The sequence below is a fragment of the Drosophila novamexicana genome, unplaced genomic scaffold, assembly GCF_003285875.2.
Source record: "Drosophila novamexicana strain 15010-1031.04,08,12 unplaced genomic scaffold, DnovRS2.1 tig00000877-arrow-arrow-pilon, whole genome shotgun sequence".
Taxonomy (NCBI): Eukaryota; Metazoa; Arthropoda; class Insecta; order Diptera; family Drosophilidae; genus Drosophila; species Drosophila novamexicana.
The window spans coordinates 1,392,264-1,417,500 of NW_020824831.1; the positions used below are offsets into that span (position 1 = coordinate 1,392,264).

At 40.3% G+C, this 25,237-nt stretch overlaps 1 protein-coding gene across 1 annotated transcript in view; it reads left to right on the forward strand.

Annotated features, from left to right (window-relative positions):
* The window catches only part of LOC115764895 (mucin-4), a 59,847-nt gene that overhangs the window by 26,236 nt on the left and 8,374 nt on the right, over positions 1 to 25,237 (forward strand). Inside the window, 4 exon segments of the mRNA XM_030708186.1 lie at positions 21,063 to 21,226; positions 21,300 to 21,542; positions 22,695 to 23,222; positions 23,283 to 25,237. The exon segment at positions 23,283 to 25,237 is cut by the window's right edge and continues 1,278 nt beyond it. Of these exon segments, the coding sequence (XP_030564046.1) occupies positions 21,063 to 21,226; positions 21,300 to 21,542; positions 22,695 to 23,222; positions 23,283 to 25,237 (2,890 nt within the window).

Consider the following 25,237-nt stretch of genomic DNA (forward strand, 5'->3'; position numbering starts at 1 on the left):
AATAAACGTTTGACTGACGACGACGGCAAATACGACGAAATGCCCGACATGTACGTGAGCCCGGTGAGACGAGCACGCAATCCAGTGTTAGGCATGTTCAACAACAACAACAACCACAGCACCCGACACAACAACAACAACAAAAATTGTTGCAATCAACATAATCAAAACAGACGTACAAAATGTTGGGTATGCTGTTTTTCTGGTAGCCGCCTTCATTGATGACGCCATTAAGCACACACACACACACACACATACACATACTGAAATGTAACAAGAGAGAAACAAAGATGGCACCAAGTTCGTGTTGTTGTTATTCTTATTGTTGTTGTTGTTGTTGTTCGAGTCAAGTGTTTATTGCACTGCAGGTGCGCTATGTTACGCTTTGAAACGGTTTTTCAGCCGATTTGTATCTGTGAACGCTTGTGTGTGTTTATGTATATGTAATGACACACCATAAAGAGCCCGCATATAAATAACATAAATAAATAACATTAAAACAAACTCAAAACGTTAATTGCATTCGAATGCTGAGTACGTGAGTCGCAGCTGTAATTTCGCCGTCTCATCTATTGTAGAGGGGCGTGGCAGGTCAGACTAGACAGTCGTTTTTTTTTTACAACTGGCACGAATTGCACTCAGACATTCAACATTTGACGGAGCTGGTATTTTTATTGTTAGATGAATTAAGAAACCATAAATACGCAATAGCAGTGTAGAGAGTTGCAAGATGTAACCAGATTTGAAGAACTCCTATTCAAATGGTCTGCATTTGTTATTCTAATTCTATTATAATAATCTTAGAATATTTTTTTTAGGCGTCCGCTTCAATTTTGGTTTTAGTGACTCAAAAACATTTTTATTAATATTTAAGATACATAAAAATAAAAGTAGTTATAAGGGAAAAGGCAGATTCATATTCAACAGTCGAGTCGTTCATTTTATGTCCGTCTGATTGTCCGTCTGTCCGTTTTTAAAAACGCCTGAATCTTATATCCCATAAGTGCCCGAACAGTACGAGTTTGTAAAATCATAGATAACTTCCCTGTTTCTATTAAATCGATACCGAAATCCTGTTTTTGTAGGCATAACTCGGAGCTAAAGATAGGGTTATCAAATTTGTTATGTAGACTCCTTTAAAGTATACACAGATGCAGAGTATTTCTCTTCTGGATAACTTCCCCATTCCCCAAAAAAAAAATGAAAGAAGAAACATTTTAAGAGGTATTGTGTTCGTCTTTAGATTTGCCAACATTTGGATTTTGTATTTATGCCCTAAAAACCCATTAGGATAGGCCAATAAACAGAAATCACGAAAGCATTTCCCATAGGTTGGGGCTAAGGGAAGAAGCAGCATACCCGCATCGTAAACTTTGCAGCAGGCGACGTGTTTGCGTGTGTGTATATGTTTTTATTTGAATATGTATGTGAAGAGGGAAGGATAACAATCAACACACTCTGCTCCTGTCTTAATAAACTTGCGATATTTTCGGCAGAATACAGCAGTATGAAACAATATGGCAATTATCACTATATTGTTATTCGTATGTACGTTGTATTTACAGTTTTCCTTTGTACTGGCATTTACATATATTCAAAAAACTTTATTAAAAATATTGTCATAAACTTCATTAAAATCTCTGGTCCTCCTCTGGTGCTCATGTGTGGTCAAAAAGAATGTGATAAAAGTATCATCTTTGCTGTCGTTGGGATTGGTGTTGTCGGGCTCTGATTGCATTATGCAACAAAATTAATTAAAAACTTCACAACAACATGGCCTCATATTTCACCCATTCAACTCTTGTTATGGCTCTGCATCAGCATGCATCTGCCTCCCGCCACCGGCTGTCATCTGCGCTTTTACAAAAGTGCACACAAATATTTTTAATTATGATCTTTTGTGTTGTTGTCAAGGTTTTTGATGTTGCTGCCATGTTATGCACACAAATGCAATATTATTTTAATTAGCCAAATCCAAAAATCAGCCACAACATGAAAATCTAATATGTGACAATTTGATTAATTAGTTGACAACACAAACAATTAAAGCTGAGCATAGAAGTAGTTGTTTTTTCTAAAACCATAATGATAACAAGTAAGAGCGTCGGGAGCTCCCGACTAGGGGATACCCTGAACCCTCTTCTTCCAACATCAAATGCATATATATTCTATTTTAGAAGCTATATGTCAAGTTTGGTGACTCTAGCTCTTATTATTTACCAAAATTGCCCAAAAAACAGGATATCGATATCGATTTTTATTGATTGCTTGGAAACGGAGTAAGTTATCGATGATCGGAAACTCGATCTGCGCGGCAACTAGGAGCATCTACATCTAAAATTTCAAGTCTCTAGCTCTTATAGGTTCTGAGATCCTTGCGTTCATACGGACGGACGGACGGACGGACAGACAGACAGACGGACATGGCTAGATCGACTCGGCTATTGATGCTGATCAAGAATATATATACTTTATGGGGTCGGAGAAGCTTCCTTCTGCATGTTACATACATTTGGATTTTGCACAAATACAATATACCCTTATACCCATTTTTAATGGGTTCAGGGTATAAAAATGCATAATACGTTGTTGCATGGTCAATTTAGGGACTTTTAAGCTTACAATTTACAGAAATTTATTATTAAGCTTACATAAATACAAAAATAGCTAGTTGCTTATGATTGAGTGTACAGCCCAACCGTATGTAGGCTTCAGCAGTTCATGTAGCCATCGATTCTCTGCCTGCCTCTCATAGGCAGGGTGTTTATTTAAGACCATCGAATGGCTGTGTATTTGTGAGAATATACGAATACGAATATATGTATCGCATACATACTTTCGTGAATTCATGTGTGTAGCACTTACGAATATGCAATTAATGTGCACTCTACTGCTGCTGCCCAGACAACAACTTTGTCAAAGATCAAAGTATGTTTACGCTGTACACACTCATATCAAATATACATGTATATATATATTATACATATATCTGTGCGTATATGTAACCAGATTGTGTAAATCCGTGCACAAATTACGAACTGAAAGTTGAGAATCCCTCCCTTATATTGTGGGAAGAGAAATGCCAACAGACGCAGTATGAATATCAATGTAAACTTGGTGCCAATATTGTTGTTGTTAATGTTGTCGTTGTAGTTGTTGTTTTATTTATTGTGTGGTGCAACTTCACATATGCACATTTATTCTTGATATGTGCTTGCTTTTTGTGCGCTGCTCGTCGCTGCTTCAATTCAATTCATAAACAGCACAAAGCATTCAGATCAGACAGACAGACAAACGGGAGGCCGTAGCAATTGAAAAATGGAAAAAGGTAGGTCTGAGTCTGCTTGGGTGCAAATCCAAAGAGGACTTAATTAATGATGCTGCAGATAGGGAATACACAAAGGCGAGTAAAATTCATTAATTGGAACATGCGCTGCAAAAGAAATGTTTTTCTTTTTGATCTGACGTGCGGGGCAGTTAGAAACAAAGTCTATTCAGGGCATATTGATACATATTTAAAGGATAATAGAATAAATCTTCAACATGTTCCAAATGAGTTGTGACGGTGGGGGCGTGGCAAAATGAGACACTAAGAGACATTTTGTTTCCATATGAGAAATATTATTTCTTACTTAACATTTTAATTCATTTTTTAAGAGGAAATTGAAAGATTTAGAAAAATGAAAAATGTTTTTAATAGATAATCAACCTTTTGTAAGTTGATTATTGGATTTGAGTAGTTTAATAATACGGATCAGGCCAAAAATTCAAACTAATCTTAGCTTTAATAATTTGCGTGCAAAGTTCGCATTTCACAGTTTCACAGTGTTTTACTGTTGAGCTAAATGGGACTCAGTTAATGAATCAAACTGCTAAAGCACATTCCCTCCTTTTTTATTAGTATGCGTGTTGCATGTCACATTAATAAGTGGAGGCCAGTCTAAAAATAGGCAAAGCAATTCTCATTGGGGCTTAAGCACACAAACTCTGGCTGGTCCCTGATGTATGTATGTCAATTAGTCGAACAAATTGACTGCCGCCTGCCGCTGACGTTGCCGCTCAGCTGGGCAATTTGAGGAGCAGCTGCCACTGACAGACTGCGGCTTTTCAGTGGGGGGCTGGGATCCTTCGTCTCTCGGTCAGCTTGGCTCAGCTCGATTCATTTCCCCTATTGGCGCTGCGGTCGAAACGAAACGCTTTGGGCTTCGTCTTGGCTTCTTTTGAAGTTCATTTTAATTGTGCTCAAGTAGGAAATCTCAATTTCGCAGCATTTTCAGTTCAAATTCATTAAAGCAAATCGGCACGAATCTCTTCATTGGGCGTCGTTTGTGATGTGATTTAATACAATTTTTCCATTAATTGCCCATAAAAAATGCGATAATCATGATGATGCAGTTGCTCATAATAATGATGTTGTTGTAGCAGTCGGTGTCAAGTGGAAACGACGACAAACACATTAAGCTGTTGTCATTTAGCTAAATGAAAGTTTTAATTGAACTTTAGAAATGGAGTTATAATGTTAAGTCCGAGGTTTGAAATTAATTAAAATCAACATTATTAGTTCTTGTTTGCCATAAATGAGTTTTTTATTTAATTTGGAAAAACTGAGTAAACGTTGCATTGTACAAAAGCAAACAATTGTGATAAGAGAAAGAACCAGCGCTTGCACTTCGAATCCTCAAACGGCTTACGAAGTTTAATTTATGGTATTAATATCTAAAAAAGTAGAAAAAAGCCAGTAATTTGTATCTAATCAAAATACCAATTTATAGAAATACATTTTCAATAAAATTGGCACGCGAATTTGAACTGTGAATAATACAAAGCGCATGCCATAGTGACAGCCCACTGCACACTGCACAGGGTAGGCCCCCCCCCCCCCCCCCCCCCCCTACACCTTCGCTCATAGGGACAAAATTGTGAACGCAGCAAGCAGCAAATTTGGCGGGCGGCAACTCCCTCGTCTGAATGAATGAAACTAAAAACTGTTGGCGGCATACAGAAATGCAGCTTTTTACTGATTCTAATAATTGGGTACACTGCATTTGGCCAACGGAAGCAGCTAAATTCGATTGCATGAAGTGCAAACACGCACACGCACACACAGACACCGCCCAATGTATGTGTGTGTGTGAGTGTGCAAAAATGTCGCCGCTAAACGTTTGGCCATTGACTGCACAGAATAACAACCGCAGCCACAAATAAAAATAAAGTCAAATAGACAACAACAACAACATCTGCCGTACATACCGAAATTAAACGCCATTTTGTTGTTGCCGTTTCATTGTTTCCACGGTTTGCATTTGCATTTCACTGAGCAAGGAGTCAAACGCCTCTGGAACGAGAGCGGGGTGAGAGCGAGAATTGTATTTGTTTCACTTGTTGTTGTGGTTTGTTATCATGTCTCGCTCGGCTGCTGCTGCTTCTGCTTGCATTTTCTTTTTGCTGTGCTCTTATGAGTTTAGTGTTGGTTAAGTTAACTTTGTTGGCTTTTGTGGATTTACGCCTCTTTTTTTTGTAAAAATATGTGAGGTCCACTTCCATGCATACATAACTATATGTTGTGGGCAAATATGTGATCAGGATATCATTGCTCAATGTAAAATTCTTCTGTTGTGCATTGCAAATATTAAGAAGTTCCACTGTGAACTCAATAGCTGAAATATGGTCTTGTAAATCGCCCTGTTTGCTCATCTGCTGCCTGCCTGTCTGCCTCCAGATAAGCCGCGCGTTCTCTGTTGCGTATACGCACTGTATAACCAGCGTCAGACAAGCTATAAAAAATATGGCAACGCTATATGCGCTGTAGACATACCGACATTTTAATTATTTATGCTGTTTTGTTTGTCATCCCTTGCGTTTTTCGTGTCGCAGCAAAAGCCACCAGAATAAAGTTGATTATGGTTGATGGCAACAACATTTTCGGCACCGCTTTGTGTGCTGGTTTTGATTGTTGTCTTGGGTTCCTTTTATTGTCGATGCAAAGATACGTTTATTGAGATACATTTGTATCTTAAAAGCAAACGAATCTGTAACGACTACAACAAGAACAATAACAACAACAACAACGATCCATAAAATCAAGGTGTGTATTTTGTCTGTCTTGGTTATATTTGTGCCGTCTCATGCTGTTGGTTTTATTGACTTTGTTTTGATAGTTCATCTTGTGAGAGATACGTTGTGCACCCAAATACACACACACATACACACACTTACATTTACACCTTACAGTCATGCAAATGTGTTAATTGTATTTTGATTGAATTGCGTTGAAATATTTACACAGCAGCTGAACGTTTAAACGAGCATTTTTTTTTTGTATGTGTGATCTCTTGTACAACACATACATACACACACAAGCAAACACACACACAATAGAAAGAAGGAGACGCAATGCAATTGAGGATCGGGCCAATGGGTCTGTGGTGTTCGGCGTTGCCTTAACAGGTTTTAAATGAGTTACCAAAGAGGTTTCGCCCTGTGCTTGTGCGTGTTTATTTTACACTTTTCCTTTATGATTTGTTTGTATTGTTGTGTCTGTTTCTGTTGTTGTTGTTATTGTCTTGTGGCAGTGTTGTTCTTAGCTGTTAACTGAATACAAATTAAAAACAGACGCTGCAGCTGTAATTTTCCGTCGCGCATCTAACGCCTCTACCCCAAGCAATATATTTATATTCAAACTTAGGCAGTTCGAGCCAAAAGTTCACACTTGCGGATGTGGTGTCTACACTTTTCTATGTCCTTTCCCCCTGCCCCTTGCCCTCTTTTAATTTGTGTGCCCCATTTTTATAATAATCCATATCCATACATATTTTGATTCATGTATTGTTCGCTTAAGTTTTGTAGAGGGTTGTTTTTTGTTATGTCCTTAGCACTTCATATTGCTAGTGTGGTAGTGGTGGTGTGGCTGCGCCCGAGCTCGCTCTCTTCTTAGACAGAGAGAGAGACAGAGAGAGAGAGAGAGAGGGAAAGAGAGAGGCACAGAGAGAGAGAGAGCGAGAGCACGAGTTCTCTAGGACACCACTTGGTCGCTCTCGCTGTCAGCTATCTGGTTATCGTTCTATTACCCTTACTACAACGTCTCGCACTCACGTGCTCGTATTTTGGGCAACCTTTATTCCCTGATACCGATTTCAAAAATAACGCCAATCATTGCTGGCCGATAGATGGCGTTGCTTTGCAGCAGGGCTGCTGAGAGCGCCACATTATTTATTTGGAATTAATGGGCAAATCATGAAAATTAAGCTGCGTCGGCAGACTAAAGTTCCCTGTTAACTTTCCCTTTGCTTTTCTGTTTGTATGTGCGCTGTCTCTTGGATGTCTTTCCCTGGGCTACTTATGCGATTACTTTTAACTTTTGACATATTTTGTGAGTGTGCTTCGGAATGTTGCCAGATTTTTGTTTTTGTTGGCAGCATGAAATTTTTGATTTATGAAGTCGTGAACATGCATTGTTCGCAGTTTTCGACGTTTTATGGTTTATGGTACGAAATTAGTAAAGTTTTTTCAGCTATTAAATTGTAGCTGCATCTATAAGGCCAAATTAGATGGAAAAAACTTATTCAAACCCAATTAGAGTGTACATAATAATTAATTACAGTTCATGGCAAATAAGTAATCAACATAACAAAATATGATTTATTAACACCTATTTAGTTTCGACTTAACTTGATTATTCAATTTATAAACAGCTCCAAAATGCCCATAAATAAGTTTTCAACCAATTTTCAATTTATCTTTCTAGGTAATCAAATGTGAATAATAACAAATAATTATTGTATGTTATAAGCAAACTCTATGCAATTTGTCGACACGTAAGTCAAACAAAATGTCCAAAATCACAATTATTCAAATACCGTTAATTACACGCCGTTTATATATGCAAAACAGAGCTACCACCTGTTATGGGGAGCAGTTGTTAGCAATTGATGTTTTATTGTATGACCGTCAATTCAATCTGGCAACGCTGCCTGGCCATCGCTATTATTGTAGTTGTTGTTGCTCTGGATTTGTGCTCTTCTGTTGTGTTTCGCTCTTTCGAGATACTAAGTGATTTTACGTGTTTGGTGCACCACACACGTCTGCCCTCCCACCTTTGTACGCTGACATTTAGTTTCGTTTCGATTTTTCTTCTTTTTTTTCGTTTTGTGAGTCGCTCTCTCTCTCTCTCCGGTAGCTCTCGCATTTATGAATTTTTTGCGCTCTTGTTGTTTTTCGGCTTGAGTCGCGCGCTGAGTTTTTCTTCTCATTCTTTGTGGCGCGCGCGAAGTAACAACAACGCCGACGCCGAGGACGTCGTCGACGACGACGACGACGATAACGATGACGATGTCGAAAACTGCGACGATTGCTACGCGAAGCACAACGAGGACATCGACGAGGATATTGTAGGGATATAAAAATGTTTTGTGCGATTTCGCCGCGACTAGTCTTACGTACGTGCCGGGGTCGCAATGAATGTGTCGTCTCGTCTACCCTTTTGCGAACATATCCTCGTCGTCGTCTCATTTGAGCTATAAAGTTTTTTAGGTATTTGTTGTTTGCGTCGTGCCGTCGGGAAATGCCACATCAAATTTGATATCACATTAAATTTGATAACACAAATTAGTGAATTGATTGGCCAAAAGGGCGCGCGCGACTGCAAGTGCATAAAAAGTGTCCAAAACAAACCATAAAAAGTGCAAATCCAAAAGCTCAGTGTGCTTGGTAAATACAAAACAAATATACGTAAAAAGTGTCAGCTAATTTTATTCGTGTTTGTGCAGTGCATAAAAAGCAGTCAAAATTTTCACCATTTATCCGCAAATATTTAGTGAGTATCTCACAGATGCCTGCCCGCCCACACATACACAGATACACAACCGCGCTCCCTTGCACCATCAGCCTCTATTATAAACAACGTGCGTGTGAGAAAGAGCACGCGTGTAAATGATGTTTGGCTGTTGTTACGATTATTGTTGTTGTTGATGTTGTTGCTAGCTGCTGGCACGTCTTTCGGAGTACACAGATACGTCAATATAGCGTCACACACACATACATAGATACATATACACATATTTAGATACAGATAGCCCAAGTACAACGACAACAAAAAATAGGAACGTCGATGACGACGACGACGACGACGACGTAAATTGTGAAGAAATGCGCGCTCGTGTGACCCCATAGTCTCCGCTGCTCCCACCCTGCCCCCACTAGAAACTCCAACCCCCCCCACTCAACTCACAGTTCTCCCTGTTCGCTTCCCTTTGCTCCCAACGCGGTAAAGCAAAACAAATAAGATGTAGATACAATTTTTCTTTTCGTTCTTACATATTGTTGTTGCCTGCACGTTGGTGGTATATGTATCTGTAGGTATTTCCTATCTAGCTGAGATACATACCAACACACACACACACACGCATGTAATTATGTCTGAAAATACGTGTATCTTAGCCGCTGTCCATCGCTCTTATCCATTAGATACCTGTGCATGTTTTTTGATGTAGCTGTGGTCGTTGCCTTGTATCTTTTGCTTTTAAGTGCCTGTCGTTGTTTTCTATTTTGCCTTTCTTCACACATTGTTTGTCATTTTTGTTGCCAACGTTTTATTTCAGTGATTTCAGCTCAATAACATGCTTTTGACTTGTTGGCCAGGCTTTGGCTTACCGTTAATTCTTGTTGCCCTGCCTTTTTTTATTGAGCTGCAGGCGCCGGTTTCATATTTATAAATTGACAGCCCCGACTATAATTGATGGGAATATTAAATCGATGTCGAAAAGCAGCCATTTGATGTGCAGGAAACAAAATGTGGTTCTTGTTGATGCTGCTGCTGTGTGCATTTGTGTGTGTGTGTGTGTGTGTTGGAATCTGATACTCAATTTGCATGGTTTGCTTATTTTATATTTTAACTGCACGATAATAAAGTACATCGTACATGTAAAACATTGTGTCTTTTGAATTTGAAAATAATAATATGTAGGTTTGAGCGGACTGATAAGGATGTTTGTTTATAAATAGAGATCAAATGGTATTTAAAAGTCTTATTGGATCAGAGCATTAGGCGGCTCGATCATTTTCATGATCAGACCATTTATAAATTAGATACAAAAATCCTCACATATTTTATGTGTATCTTAATATTTAAAAGTCATTAAAGTTGATCATAGACCGCCTCCCTTGGATGATACCATTTTGCTTACCATCGGATCGGTTTTAAACTTATTTTCAAAGTTTTCCGCCAAACTCACCGCTCTTGAACAGAAAATGCAGATTAATGAATTATTGAACGAACGTCCAAGATTCTCTCTAGAAGATCAATATGGGCGAAAATTGTTGATTCCAACTATTCCTTCTTTATTTGATGGACTTTGGACATATTTTAAAATTGACGTGGTGATTAAGATCACGGGAGACCTGGGAAGAATGCTATGTGTAAAATGTAAAGCACAAAACTTACCACTGGCAAGGCCGGGTAATGCCTGCTGTTTATATAGATATTTGTAAAATGTTTTAGGCTATAACTTGAAATTATTACTGTTGTCTAGTTATTTGCTTGTCTAAATTTGAGAACTTGCTTAAGGATTGAAAACTTTTTGCTTTAAGCGTGTCTGCGATCTATTTTTTCGAATGACTCTGACATGTGTAAACAAAATTGAAACACTGTAAATAGAAATAACAATAATCTGTTAAATAGTATTCTAACTGCTTGCTGCAGTTTCAAAGTTTAGTCTTTAATTTATTGCTTTAAGTCCAAGTGCTGCAAAGCTAATTGCTTGTCAATGCCAGACCCTCGTAAAGCAATCTAACAGCGACCAGAAACATGTGGCAAGCAGTAAACATGCCACACAATAACCGCACGAATGTGCTGAAAACCAAACACTAAATGCGTGCCCTGTGTGTTAGGCAGGTGACAAGTGCCAAAGCCTTACAGCCAAATCGTAATGGCCCAAAAAATGCTGTTGTCGGCTGCCATGTGATTTTTCGTGTTGTGGGTCGTAAGTTTTATTTTTTTTTTTATGTATTTATACCCTCTGTCCAATTAAAAAGGCTATGATAAAGTTATAAAATGAACGATGTAACTGTGGGATACATAACTAGGACGTCATATTTAAAATGTAGATTTTCCATTCTGATTTCGTAATAGTACGTTGCAGTTGCAGATATAAAGATTTTAAGCTCTGTTCTTCCTTGATCTTTCGAAGGAAAGTTCTGAGATGTGTAAGAGTTTGCTCTGGAAAACCAAAAATTTGTCTCAAACAAATAGAAATGCTCCTTTCATTCATTAGAAGTGCAAAATATTCCGGCTGAGTACCTAATTATATAAAAATTTTTGAATTGTCTTACGAAGGGAAGTATAGTAAGAACCCCCTTTCAGACTTATCGATAATTTTGGTGATACGTTATCGATAAATCGATAAATATATATAATCTATAGTTTCATCCGTTTCTACTGAAAAATCCTATTCGATTATAAATACTAGAGACACCACCTTTGTATATAGATTCACCGCATTCTCCCAATTCAATTGATTTATATTTTTAAAAAACATAACACTAACCACAACAGAATGAGAATGTGTGTGTTAAGTACACATAACGGTTACGGCAAATTGAAACTATCTACAGAGTATCTTCCAGCTGGATGCTCTCGACTTGTTTGTATTTTTAAAAAGACGCGTGACGTGTTAATGACGTTGCCATTTAGACGCGGTCAGCAAAATACGACGTCACACACATGAGCACATGTGTGTACGTGTTGTGTGCGTGTGTGTGTGTGTGTTTAGTCGCCGCTGTGATTGTGGGCCGGTGACTGCTTTGTGGTACCTCTAGTAGGTGGCTGAATTTTTGGCAGTCACATGCGGCGTATGTGTAATGTTGTTGTTTATGTCATGACTTGGCAAATTCTTGATGTGAACACAGTTGGTGACTCATTGCGATTGTTGTTGTTGTAGCTGTTGCTGCGTTGCTTGTGTTGCGTATTGATTAATTGTAAATACGCCGTCCATTTAGCCATCGGCTTTGCCTCCGGTAATGTCTAATATCAGCAGTTATTGTCAGGCCGTTAACATCAGTTGGCACATTTCCCACAGCAATTTAATGCATATTTAATGCGCCTTACACTTAGTACGTTATATGCTCCTGCACAAAAGGGCTATATACCTCCCTTTCGCGCACCTTCTCAATGCCCCTCCCGTTAAAAGCCACCCGTCCGTCAACAGGCGAGCAAAATGCATAAACTAAATTAATTTGATTGCCCCACGCCTTGTTTGTTTGTCTGTTTGTTTTTGTTGAGCGCCAGGCAGGCAAATACAATTGGCGCTTCATTTCGGTGTCTATGCACAAATAGCTTTTGTCTGCCACCCTTTTCAATTACATTAAGAACAATTCGTCCAAGAGTTGAGCAAAGCTATCGCTAAAAACAGAACAGATGAACGTAAGATTCCGAACTGAAACGAACATTTTATAGCAGTAAGCTTTAAGTTGAACTGAAAATGATATTGTGATCTTAACAGGTCTATCAAGATATATTTATCAATCCGTACGAACTTAAAATAGATTAAGATTCGGTGATAATGAAATTTGTCATGCAGATTAATTCAATGATTGCTTATGAAATCTAGTATAAAATCTAGTATAAAACCACTTTAGCCCGTTTTTAGCTAGTTCAAAATCTGGTTCAATACATTTCGGTAAATAAAGTGCAGATATTTATTTTATTAATAAACACAGTTGGTAAAATGAAGCAATCTTATAAAAACCTTAAGTTTTGTTGGGCTCTTCGGTAGCTTTTTCAAATTGTCTTGAGTTCAACAAAATACTGATTTTATTTATATATATATATATCTTTGATGAGCTGTACAGCTCACAGAAAATGTATAATACTCGATGCAGGTCTCTTCAAAGTCGACCTATGCTTTCTTTCAAGAGGTTTTTTACCAGTGTAATTCTGGAAAATGTAAATAATTTTAATGAAATCATTCAGGAGTGAACGATATAAATTTACAAAGCCTAATTGAAATAATTCTCTGGAGAAGGTTTGTTTTTATGTTTTGTAGTCAAGCGATTACTAAATGTAATTAGGCTAATCTGCCGTCCAAGAGTGAATGAGTGCATGAATGAATGAATAAACGTTGAGTGTTTTTTTTTGCTTTGCGAGTTCAAACTGTTAATGATAATGATGAATATAATGATGTGGTGTCATCGACGGCTCGACTAGCTAGCGCGGCGCAGTTAGTATGCCCGCCCACTTACCTGGTCACAAAACTGGTAGCTCGAATTCATTTCAACAGCACTCGAGACATAAATTATTTTATATTTTTGTTGCCAGGCGTTGAGTTTCAAGTGCCAGGAGATGAGGGTACAAGGACTACGGTTTTAATTGCAGCGACTTATTGCTCCTGGGCGTCCTTTTGTCTGCCTTGTTAAATTGGCACGCTTTAAATGCACTTTGTGTGCGGCTTACATGTCGTATGTGTAATATGGCTTAAGCCTTCCCCCTTTCGCTTTGCGGGTATTATGTGTGCTTGTCATTAACGCTGTCATCAAAGGGCACACAAAATGTTTATAATTAGCACTTATAGCAGTTTTATTTTACTACGCTCGCTAATTCGCATGCTTCCGTTTTGGAGCTGCTTCCAGAAGTGATTCTTAAAAATTCAAAAGTCTTTGCAAACACAAAAATATATGGCCCACATTAACATGCTCAGGTTTTAGTTTCTGAAAACCGATTAAAGATTCTATATTGAGCAAAAAGAAAGCTAATTATATTTATTCAAATATTCTAAGAACTAGGCAAATAACTAGCAAAAATAGCCAATAAGGCGTCGACGAAATTTCCAAGAAATAACAAACAGGACAAGTACACAGGCTGAGCACAATAATAGCCATGGCTATAGAGAGTGTTTCACGTAACTTCTCTTCATCATTCAACACACTTGCACGCCTGTCGCCTCCCACTTTCCCCCTGCCTTCTGCCCCCTGCCCCCAGTGGTCCATTGCATATTTCCCCGTGTCACATCGAATATCCAGAGCGAGCCACCATTCAAACGTGCCTACACTTATCGATTTTTATTTCATTTTTATCCGACCCGCTCCCAAGCTGTATGAACGGAGACGCAGTCTTTTTTTTTTCAAATACCCAGCCCCGCACCACCTCTTCTCAACGCAGTCTAACCAGTATGGCATGCCTGCTGCCTGCGCATTGTTTTTACACAAACATTTCTGTATTTTGTTGCTGCTTCTTATAAACTTCGGAGGCGTGGCGGGGCGGAACGAGAGTTGTGCTCTGGCAGTGGACGCCAGTCGGTAGTCAGCGACATATCGCCATAACACCATCAACAGTTCATACACACGACAAGAGTACTGGATGACAAAATGCGAGCTTCGGCTGGAACTCCTTGTTGCTGTTGTTGTTGCTTTTCTGCCCGTGTCTGCCTGATCTGGGCCTGGTCCTTTTGGGGTCGAATTGTCACACGGCTGGTCGGTCGGTGCGACGGTCGCTCCTTCGTTTCGCTATTGTTACAGACTGTGACAATAGAAACTGCAGCCGGGCAGAGCAGTTCGCCTCCGCGTCGCGCTCCCCTCGCTGATTGCAACACAACGGCTCCTACTTAGAGTCTGTGAAGTGAGCGAGCGGAGGGGGCTGTAGGAGCAGGCGTCATGGCAGCGGAGCCGCGAGGCTGAGGTTATTCCAGTCAACCAAATAAATGAAACAACAAGGATGGGACACACAAGCACACACACACACACACACATACACCCAGACACAGCAAAGGAGAGACTATAAAACATGCGAGAGCATAATACTGTTGCCATAAGGTGGACTCAGAGGCCCGACTCAGCTTCCAGCCCTTCCCTCCCATTCCGTAGCCCAACTCCGTGGCTGTTCCCATTAGCAGCCAACGGCAACAACGACGACGCTCTTGCAACTCGAGTGTCCTGAGTGTGGATGCGTGTGTGTATTTGCGCTTGCATATAAATAAATAATTTTTTGTTGCATGTTCTTTGAAATTCAGATTTGAGACCAGGGTCTGAGCTAGACCTGCGGGTTGAGCTGACGTTTTTGCAGTGACACGAATGCAGTCAAAATTAGTTTTGACATTTATGAATATTATTTGGAAAGTAACTTAACCAATTCCATTCAGGAATCCCTAAATAGTAACAAAAAGTTCGTTCGTCTTAAGAATAGTAAACAGAGAATAGAACAATGACAATAAACTGAACTGAATGGTATTTATTATATTTGTATACCCTACACGTATTGAAAATGGGTTAAATATTTTGCTTAGTTTTGTAGTAGGCAGAAGGAAGCATCCTATGATGATCCGTCCGCCTATCAGTATTAACAGCGATCTCGGCAAATCGCATAACTAGTTTAAAAATGTTCTTTTATGTAAAATGTAGTGTGCTCTCCACAAATTAAGAAAATCGTATCTAGAACGTAATATCGGAAGATGGAAATTACAATCCTTTTAAAAGGTATTTAAAACTAAAAACATATTGGCTTTTGTATATCGCTAAACAATCCATCGAGTCTTCTCTTTGACGATGAAGATACAAACCATACAAAATGTTCTTTTCGCGTTCAGGAAAAATGTTGAATGCACTGAGATACATTTGACTGTTTTTAATAGGAGCTCAGTAAACATGCATAATTAAATTACGTGCCGACCTAAAAAAGACGAAAATCGCTAAACAGACACATTTTTGCGACAAGTCGTCGAGTTGACTATCCTACTCGAGCAATGTGCGTGTATATCTGTATCTGTATCTGTGGCTGTCTACGTCAAATACTTTTGCATTTCTACTTTACTCGGCTTGGCTCGCCATGCCGCATTTAGCTTAATTCAATTATGCTGCTTAACAAGCCAAATGCCTTGAAGGCATCAACGGCCCAAACAGCAGGGCCCAAGGATAGACTGTGTGCCAGGATTGTGGCAACAGTCGACAGTCTACAGTTCTGACTGCTGCCAAAGCGGGGGCATAAACAAAAAGCAAAAACTACTCGCAATACACTTTCCATTACCTTTGCAGTTTACCATTTTTTCGTGCTCCCTTTTCCCCTTTGCGATTTTCTTTTTCTTTCTTCTTTTTTTTTTTTTGTGCCAACAGAATTTTTACTGACTTTGACAGGCAGCAAAGCGGCGCACACAGAACCAACTTTCAGATACTCGAGCAAATGCACACAGATGCGCGCGCACACACACACACACACACAGAGTGTGCAGCGTCAGTCAGTGAGTGGTGCCTCGTAAATAGGATTCATCTTGCTGCGCGGGCACCCGCCGTTTGACTCTGTTTTTGCCCCCTGCCCCAAACTGCGCTTGGCTCAGTTTTTATGCTTCTGCACAAAATGCAAAATAATGTGGCAACATTTGGCCCTGCCTCCGAACCGCTGTCGTCGTCGTCCTCTGTTCTCGCCAGACACTCAAGTAGATGGGCGGGCAGAAAGGCAGAAGGGCAGGCATGCAGTCGGGCAGTCAGTTAACTACCATCCATCCAACCGTCCAACCATCCAGCCATCCAGCTATCCATCCATCCATCTATCCAACCGTCCATGCAACCGTTCGCTGTCTATCCGTGCGTTCATTTGCGTCTCGGCTAGCCAAACTTTCGAGTATCTCTGAACGTATGTACGTGCATATCAAGTGTACATCTTTTACTCGATTTTCGCTTTGGTTTTTTATACTCTTTATGAGAAATTGAATTCAAAGGATCTACAAATTTGTATCCAATAGCAACCATATGTCGCTTAATATAATATGTACAAATTGGGTATAACTTATTAAACTCATACTTGGGGAAATCGAAAATTGCACCCAAATGCTTTAATTAAAAGATAACTTTTTGCTTAAATAATATATTTAAAACGGTTATTTTGAATGAAATTCCATTGCTGTTTTAAGAAGTTTATTTTACACTTCACATTCTGTCTTTATTTTTATTCTTCTTTAAACAATTAAAAAAGTATAAATAATTAAATTAAAATTAATTCAAAATATGCAAATGCTTTTATGAACCATAAAAAATTTCCCTCAGATTATTTATAGACTTTAGAAATATGTTTTTTTTTTATATAGCGCCCACTTTTGGGTAACACTAACATTACATTCATTGTGCTTGCTTTTAAGATCAGGAAATATATTCACTTCAAATAGTTCTGCATTGCAAATTCAAGTGAATATATCTTTAAGCGTATTGAAAGTTCGTCATTAATAAAATTGTTTTTCATTTGCTTATCGCAAAATACTTTTTTCACTCTTATTTGAATTTTGTGCGCAAGTTGCGTTCGTGGTTTTGGTTAGCATGAAAGTACACTTTTCGCTGCATGTGCTGTTTAGTTACATATATATATATAGTAGTTATTTACCTATATATATATATATATATATATATATATATATACACATAGGTTTCGTGATAGTTATGCGCCTGTCTGTCTGCCTGAGTTTGGGTCTTTGCTTGGCATGCGGCAAAAAGAAAAAAGGAAATTTAAATCAGATTACTTGATAATCTACGAATTCGACATACGGAATATTTAGTCAATGAATTTTATCAGAAAATGAAATAAAACGCCCAATAAACGTAAACGTACGGCTATATTTGGCACACCGAAAACTAAGTACTAACTGATGTATGGAGAAATTATTGAATTTGGTGATCTTGATACCTTTAGAGATATTTGTAGATTTGGCTCATATGCACGGAGCTTACTGAAACAAATAAATGCTGAGTTCTTTAAAGTAAACAGAAAAGTTTTTCATTTAAGAACTGTTTCTTCGACCGGTAGTTATACGGCAACTATATAATATTGAAGCGGGTTCCGACAAATGGTATGCACTGCCTGCAACAGAAAGGCGGATTATGCAAAGTTTCAGGTCGATAGCTTTAAATCTGATAGAATAGTGACAAACGGAGAGATAAACATGGCTAAGTCGATTCGACCATTGATATTGATATTGATCAAGAATATTATATGATTAATATTGTTGGTAGTATCTCCTTCTATACGGTTATTACGAAAATATAGAGAAAATCATGATAATATAAAGAAGTTATTGTTTTTTACATTCTTCTTTATTCATTTCGAGTTGGTTTTCTACAGTAATAATTTTATGATTGATCCAAAATTATAAAAGTTCAATTTCGGATATGGAATGCTTAAAAAATAATTGATTGATTTTTGTGAGTTATTGGAAAATTACCCGTCTTATAAGATGCCACACCTTAATTCGACACAGTTTGCTGCATGACTAAAAAATTGTGAGGCATTCATCTAGAAGTATTTTCTATTCGTATTTGGATATTTTGCTCCCCCCGATGCACACTTATTGTTATTAAGAGCACACGCGGCACGGCTTTTGATGAACGTTGCTGCTGGCAACGTTCCTTCAGCTGCTCCCCTGTCACCTCCTCCCAACCCCTCGCCTGGTCGCGCTACTCGCTCTGTTGCACAGTCGTCTCGTCTTCGGCAAAGACGTCTTGAGCTTTGGCACCGACGAAAATTATTGTGCCCAGTGCCTAAAAATATGAAACTCTCAACGTTGCCAGGACAATTTCACAGTAAGCGATGATGCGGATGTGTGTGTATGTACGTGTGTATGTGCATGTTGAATGATGTGAAAGACGGCGTCTCCCGCTGCTAGCTCTGGGCAGCTGTAAACGGACGGCAGTTGCGCTTGTTAAATTCTTCTTATGCTTTGTTTTGCTGTCGATAATGGCGGCAATAGCTACAGCTACACACACAAATGCACGTACATACATACGTATGTTTATGTGCGAGACAGGCGGGGGGTCTTAGCTTTGGCTCGTCTCATGCTTCAATTCCAATCGCTGACAACGTCTCGAGCCGCGGCAATGTAGGAGAGGCGATGGCAGCTCTTTGATGCTTATGCTCGTTTATCCTACGCCTTCGCTCTGCTTTTTGCTGTGTTTTTCTGTTGCCGCCTTATCCGTAATTCCTCATTTTATTCTTTGCCCGTTCGCTCTTTGTGTCTGCCCGACCGAAAACCCTCCCGTCACCATCCTTGCAGCAGACATATGCCTTTCGCTGGCTTCTTATGCTCGCTAGCTCCATTTTGGCCTTATGCAAATGAATACCTGCTCTGCTGCTGCTGCTACGGATGTCCCTCAGTAGTTGTAACAGGACAACCAATCTTGGTATTATGTAAATTTATCGCCTCTGTTGTTGGTTTTTCATTTCATTTTCTAATCAATATATATATACATATACATACATAAATTGCTGCCACCAGAGCAACATCAACAGCAACAATATGTTTAGCAGCAGCAGCAACAACAATAAAACTGAACTTTTAATTGAAAAAGTATCTCAGAAACGCCTCCTAGTTAAATATTTCAACGCTGATTTCAATAAACAGCAGCACGTGCATTTAACTACTTTTACGCTCAGTATGTCAACTTACTCAGATAATCTTTTTTTATATCCATCGAACAAAAATATTTCCTAATATGCTTTCCATAAATACATTGTATAGTTTCAAGATTGTCTTTTCTTCGTATCATCATCAAACAACAGTCGTATTCTTTCTGGAATTAAGTCATATCTCTTGATGAAAAAGTGTTCTGTTTTACAAATTTGTCTCAACTTATAAACGTGTTTAAGCTTAAGAAGTTTCCAAGCAATATACCCTACAATACTTAGCCACATCCCAGACCTAAATAAATATGTCTAAGACAAATGCCTGCCTTTTGGGTAATATTTTCGAAGCAAGCTGGCAAAAGAAACACTTCATTAAAAACACAAAACATAAAAAAAAGCATAAATAATAAGTGTACTCTAATTAGGAGCTAAAGACTACGTGGTACCCTGTAAATAATTATGTTTCTTAATAAGTTGCCTTATAAATCCAAGTTTTAAATTTTTTTAACGTTAATGTGGGAGTTCAAATGTTTCTGATATCTCGTAAAGATTTTTATTGCTTTCTTATTCTGAGTATGAAAATCGATAATATTTAAATTGATTCATTTGTTGATAAAAACGTGTTAAAATTTAATTCCGGTTTGCAACCAATCAAAGTATGCGTTTTGAATTGTGAGTGCTTTTCTGTGTGATTCTCATAATCTTAAGAATAATTTACATGATTTCAAAATGATGTAATATATACTGCCTGTTTGTCGATTTCGATTTCGGTTGTTCTCTACTTTTGTCTTCCCTCATTCAATACTTTAGATTATTTTTAAATTTTTAGTGGAATAACGAATAATATTTTAAAAATATAATGTAACTCGAATGCAGCTAATTTGCTTTGCATAAAGCAGATAAGGCTTTCGATCCCAGTTAGATTATTATGTACATAACCTTATTGTACCCTTTCAAGACATTCAACAGGGTAGAGGCTGCGACAAAAAAAGAAAGCCAACCAATTTGAAAAGGAAGAAGTGCAAAGAACTTTTTCAAGCACTAATGAAACTGGTTTGGTTTCTGTTTCTGTTTCTGTTGGACTCGCGGCTCTGTCCAAAAATATGTGATTGTATTGACGCACTCCCCGCCGCTGAGCTGGTTAGTTGGTGCCTCGAAATGTGTTAAGTTGCCTCGTTTTGTATGCACAAAGGCAGCCACCAGCAACGGCAACTGTTGAACGGGGCAAGAGCGGAATGCGGGTGATGGCACAGCCGGCGGCAAATTGAAGCGTTTCAGCTTCAAAATAAACAACTTTGAAATGGCGCGCAATTTTGCCCACTTACACAAGTAGATTGTGTATGCGTGAGTGTGTGGCCTGAGAGTGTGTATCTGAAAGATACTCTGTTGCTTGTTTGCTGTGTGTCGCTCGCTTGTATCTGATGTTTTCAGTTGCGCTCTGGTCACGTACAAGATTGCTGGCCCCAAATGGTTGTCGATGCTTATGCCTTGCCTTGGTGTTCATTATGGACAACTCGCGCCCCCTCGGTTACACGATACTCAGTCGGCCAATAAACACGCCTGGACCCTGACATTAGTGGGTCAATGGTGGTCCCATAAAATACAATGAATAAGTGCACTTCTTCCTTATGTATACATACATATACGTACATGTATATTCAATGAGTACTAATTCTTTATTTTGCCTGTGCATTTATAGGAATATTGTCTCCTCCGGGTCCGTTTCTGACGCCCAGTCCATCGCCATCGATCTCAGCTAGTCCACGCCTGCAACCATCACCATCTCTATCGCCATTCCCACAGGATGTGGTGCTCGTAGCCGGTGGCAACGCAATAAACGCCAACAGCAATCCACAGGACCACGTAAGTCTAATCACATTTACTTGCTTTTATGGGTTATCTCTATGGAAGCCATTAATCATCTGATCCCTTACAGGAGCGCAAGGCGGCGACGCCTGGCAGGCGACAATCCATACATCAGTTCACAAATGGCAGTCCCAATGCCGGCACCGTTGTCTTTCAACCGAGTCCATCACAGTCACCGGCCGCTGCCACGACGGTCATTGGCGTGACAGCTGGCGGTCTCATAGCCGCCGCCGCTGCCAGTGGCCACAATAATGCAATCGGCACTGAGCTGAACGCCACGCTTGTCGGCTCCAATAATATACAACTGAACAAGGTATATTTAATTGAGTTGCACCGCTTACAACCCTCCTGATAAGATAAGATCGCTATCAAATTGGAGCACTGATAACTGATAATAACACAAATTTACATTCTATTACAAAGCTGATGCAATCTTGTATACAAAATGCTAGTTTATTGAATTACCTCACAATATTACTTAACTTTTCTGGATAATGAATAATTGAATATAATTTTATTTTTTATAACCATTGAAAATAGGTAAAAGGGGGAAAACGGGTTTGTGCAAACTATATACAGGCTACGCCGATCACAAAGACTTAAGAGTTGAAGACTTAACATTTTAAATGTAGGTCCTCGTGGTACAGAAAAAGATGGATTTCGTTTTAAACCATCTACAACTCTTCCGTTTCCATTAAGGAAGAAGGCTTAAGAAGATTTTACTAGCTTACCATAGAACTTTCTTCTTGTTGAGACCATGGCACCATATTGGAAGATTCTTTTTATAACTGTTATATTATACAGTTAAATAACTAAGACAATTCTTATATATTCTCTACTTTGCCCACATCTCATAATAGGCATATCCAATCACAATCTATATGACTGTCGGCACAATTCAAAGTTCTTGTGTGTAGATGTCAACTTCTTGACAACTTTCAGTCTATGGGGCTTATTGATTTTGATATGGGACATACTATATTATTATTTGTTATATTATTATTATTATTATTATTATTATTATTATTATTATTATTATTATTATTATTATTATTATTATTATTATTATTATTATTATTATTATTATTATTATTATTATTATTATTATTATTATTATTATTATTATTATTATTATTATTATTATTATTATTATTATTATTATTATTATTATTATTATTATTATTATCATATTTATTATTTTTATTGTTTATAATTTGTATTGTATTCCTCTAATTAATTTTATAGGTTAGTTTTTATTTGAAATCAACTCATAAATATCACAGGTTAATGGTGCTTTCGCCCAAGCTTTTAAAACATGTTTACCTTATTTTCTGATTTAATCGCTGGTCTTCGTTGTTGTATATTGCTTTTAAATTCAAAGGCATTAACAATCAACTAGTCAAAGTGTAGTTAACGATTATCAAAATGAACGAACTTGAATTAACATTTTTCATTCGTTTTGCAGAAGGGCAACAAGCGGACTGGACAGCAGCAGCAACAACAGCATCAGCAACTACAGCAGCAGCAAATACAACATCAGCAGCAAATCTTTAGCACCAGCGCAGCGGCGCCCACCTCAATCTGCTCGACGGTAGCCGGCGGCTATGGGCAACCGAATGCAACGGCAATCAGTACGCCCATTTCGTTTGCGACAGCAAATGTGGCTAGTGGCCCAAAAGGTCAAGCGAAAAAGGGCGCCACATCGGTACTGAGCCAACAGCACCAGCAGCAGCAGCAACATCAACAACAGCAACACGTGCAGTTTCAACAGTATCAGAGCAGTAGTCCGCTGATAGCGGATAGTCCTATTCCCAGCCCCAGCAACGCGATTGCTGCTGCGGCTATAAAACCGCCAACGCCGCAGCCTCAAACCGTTCAGATGCTTCCACAGCAGTTCACCATCACCAGCGGGCCGCAGCAGCAGCAGGCGCCGCAGCAAGTGTTTCAGTTCATTCAGGGCCCTCAGGGTCAAATCATAGCCACCACACAGCAGGCGACGCTTCAGCAACAACATCTGCAACAGCAGCAGCAACAGCAGCAGCAGCAACAGCAGCAGCAACAGCAGCAGCAACAACAACAGCAGCAGCAGCAGCAGCATCATCAGCAACAGCAGCAGCAACGTTATACCAGCAATGCAGGCATTGCGTTGTCCACAGCGTCCACGAAGGCGAGCAAGGCGCCCCAACAGATACTGCCTAAGCCACAACAGGAACTGGGCTCTCAGCCAATGCAACAGCTGTCGAAGAACAAAAATATCAGTAACAGCAACGCACAATTACCGCAGATCTCGCAGTCGACGCAGCCACAACAGGCACAGCTTAATGCTGCAGCCAACAATGCCAACAACCAACAACAACAGCAGCAGCAAATTTTGCTGCCAGCGACAGCAGCACAACCACAGCAATTGCTGCTGAATCAGATGCCCGTGCTGGTGCAGCAGAATCCGCAGGGTGTGCAGCTCATATTGCGTCCACCCACGCCACAGCTGACGACGCCCTCGCTGGTTATACAGAATTCGCGTGGACAGCCGCAGCTGCAGCAGCCGGCACAACAGCAGCTGCTACGTATTGTGGGCACCAATGGAGCCACCATGCAGTTAGCCGCCGCCACACCCACATTTATAGTGTCCTCGCAGGGCAACCTCATTCAGCAGACGGCTGCAGCCGGTCAATTCCAAAGCGCCATAAAGACTGGCACGCAGCTAAGCGGTCTGCATGCCGCGCTGGCGGCCCAGACGCCACGATCTCAGCCGTTTACCACAACGGCCACCATCAACACCCAGTTACTGGGTCAGAGTGTTGCGGCACAGCTGCAAAATTTACAGCTAGCCGCTGCAGCGGCTGCCAATGGCAATGGCATTGCCCAGATACAAATGCCGAATGGTCTGGCGGCCATTTCGCAGCTGCAACAGACGCTGGGTGGCGCCACCATCAATCTGAATCAGTTGTCTGGTGCGCACTTGCAACAGATTGCCAGCGCCTTTCAGACGCCGCAGCCACCTCAGCAGTCCACAACGTCGGGAGCGACCAGTGGAAACGGCAACAATTCCGCAGAGCTGTTTGCTCAATCCTCGCCAGCGCATGTACCGCTGGCTGTTACACCGGAGCCACTGCGTCAACCGACGCCGCAGCAGCAGGCGGCCATGGCCACCATACAGCTGCAGCATCAGCAGCAACAGCAGCAGCAAGCGCAAATACATCAACTGCAGCAGCAGCTGCAACAGACACAGACGCAGGTGCAGCAGGCACAACAACAGCAGCAGCAACAACATCAACAGATTGTAGAGCCCAAGAAGAAGCCGCGGCCCCGCAAAAAGAAGCCACCTGCGGCAACGGCAACGACACAGCAAAAGATCGCCATATCTGCCACGCCCACTTCTACAACGACGCTTACACGAACGCCCACGCCGCAGTCGCAGACTCAAACGCAAACGCAGGCGGCACAGTTGAAGTCGCCATCACCGCCGCCCACACACATACAACGCGCCAGCAATGGCAAACTAGATCTCGGGGATGTGATGAAGTTCTGCGGCATTACGGAGGATGATGACGACGACGAAGACTATGGCATGGATGCAGTCACAAGCTCTGCACCAGCTGCAGTCAATAACAGCACTGGCAGCAACGGCAGCGGCAGCAACAACAACCATCATGTTGAGGAATCACTGTCAGCACCAGCACCGCCACCACCACCGGCGCCCTTAAGCAACGGAGTAGCAGCAGCTGCAGTCAATGCGGCAACGGGGCCCAGTTCCAACGATATTATGATCTCCATACCGAGCCAAAACGGCAGCGATGGGCTGCCCTTCACGCTGACCATACCGGCACCAGCGCCGGTCAACGAAGCCACCGAAATACCAAATATCCTCATTAAGATTGATCCAAGCGATGCTGCGGCGGCATCGTCCGCTGCCGCTGGAGCAACTGTACCACCGTATACGCTATCAACGCCGCGCCTGCCCACTGCCGAGGAGATTCAACGGCAGGCGCAGCAACATCTCGCCCAGCA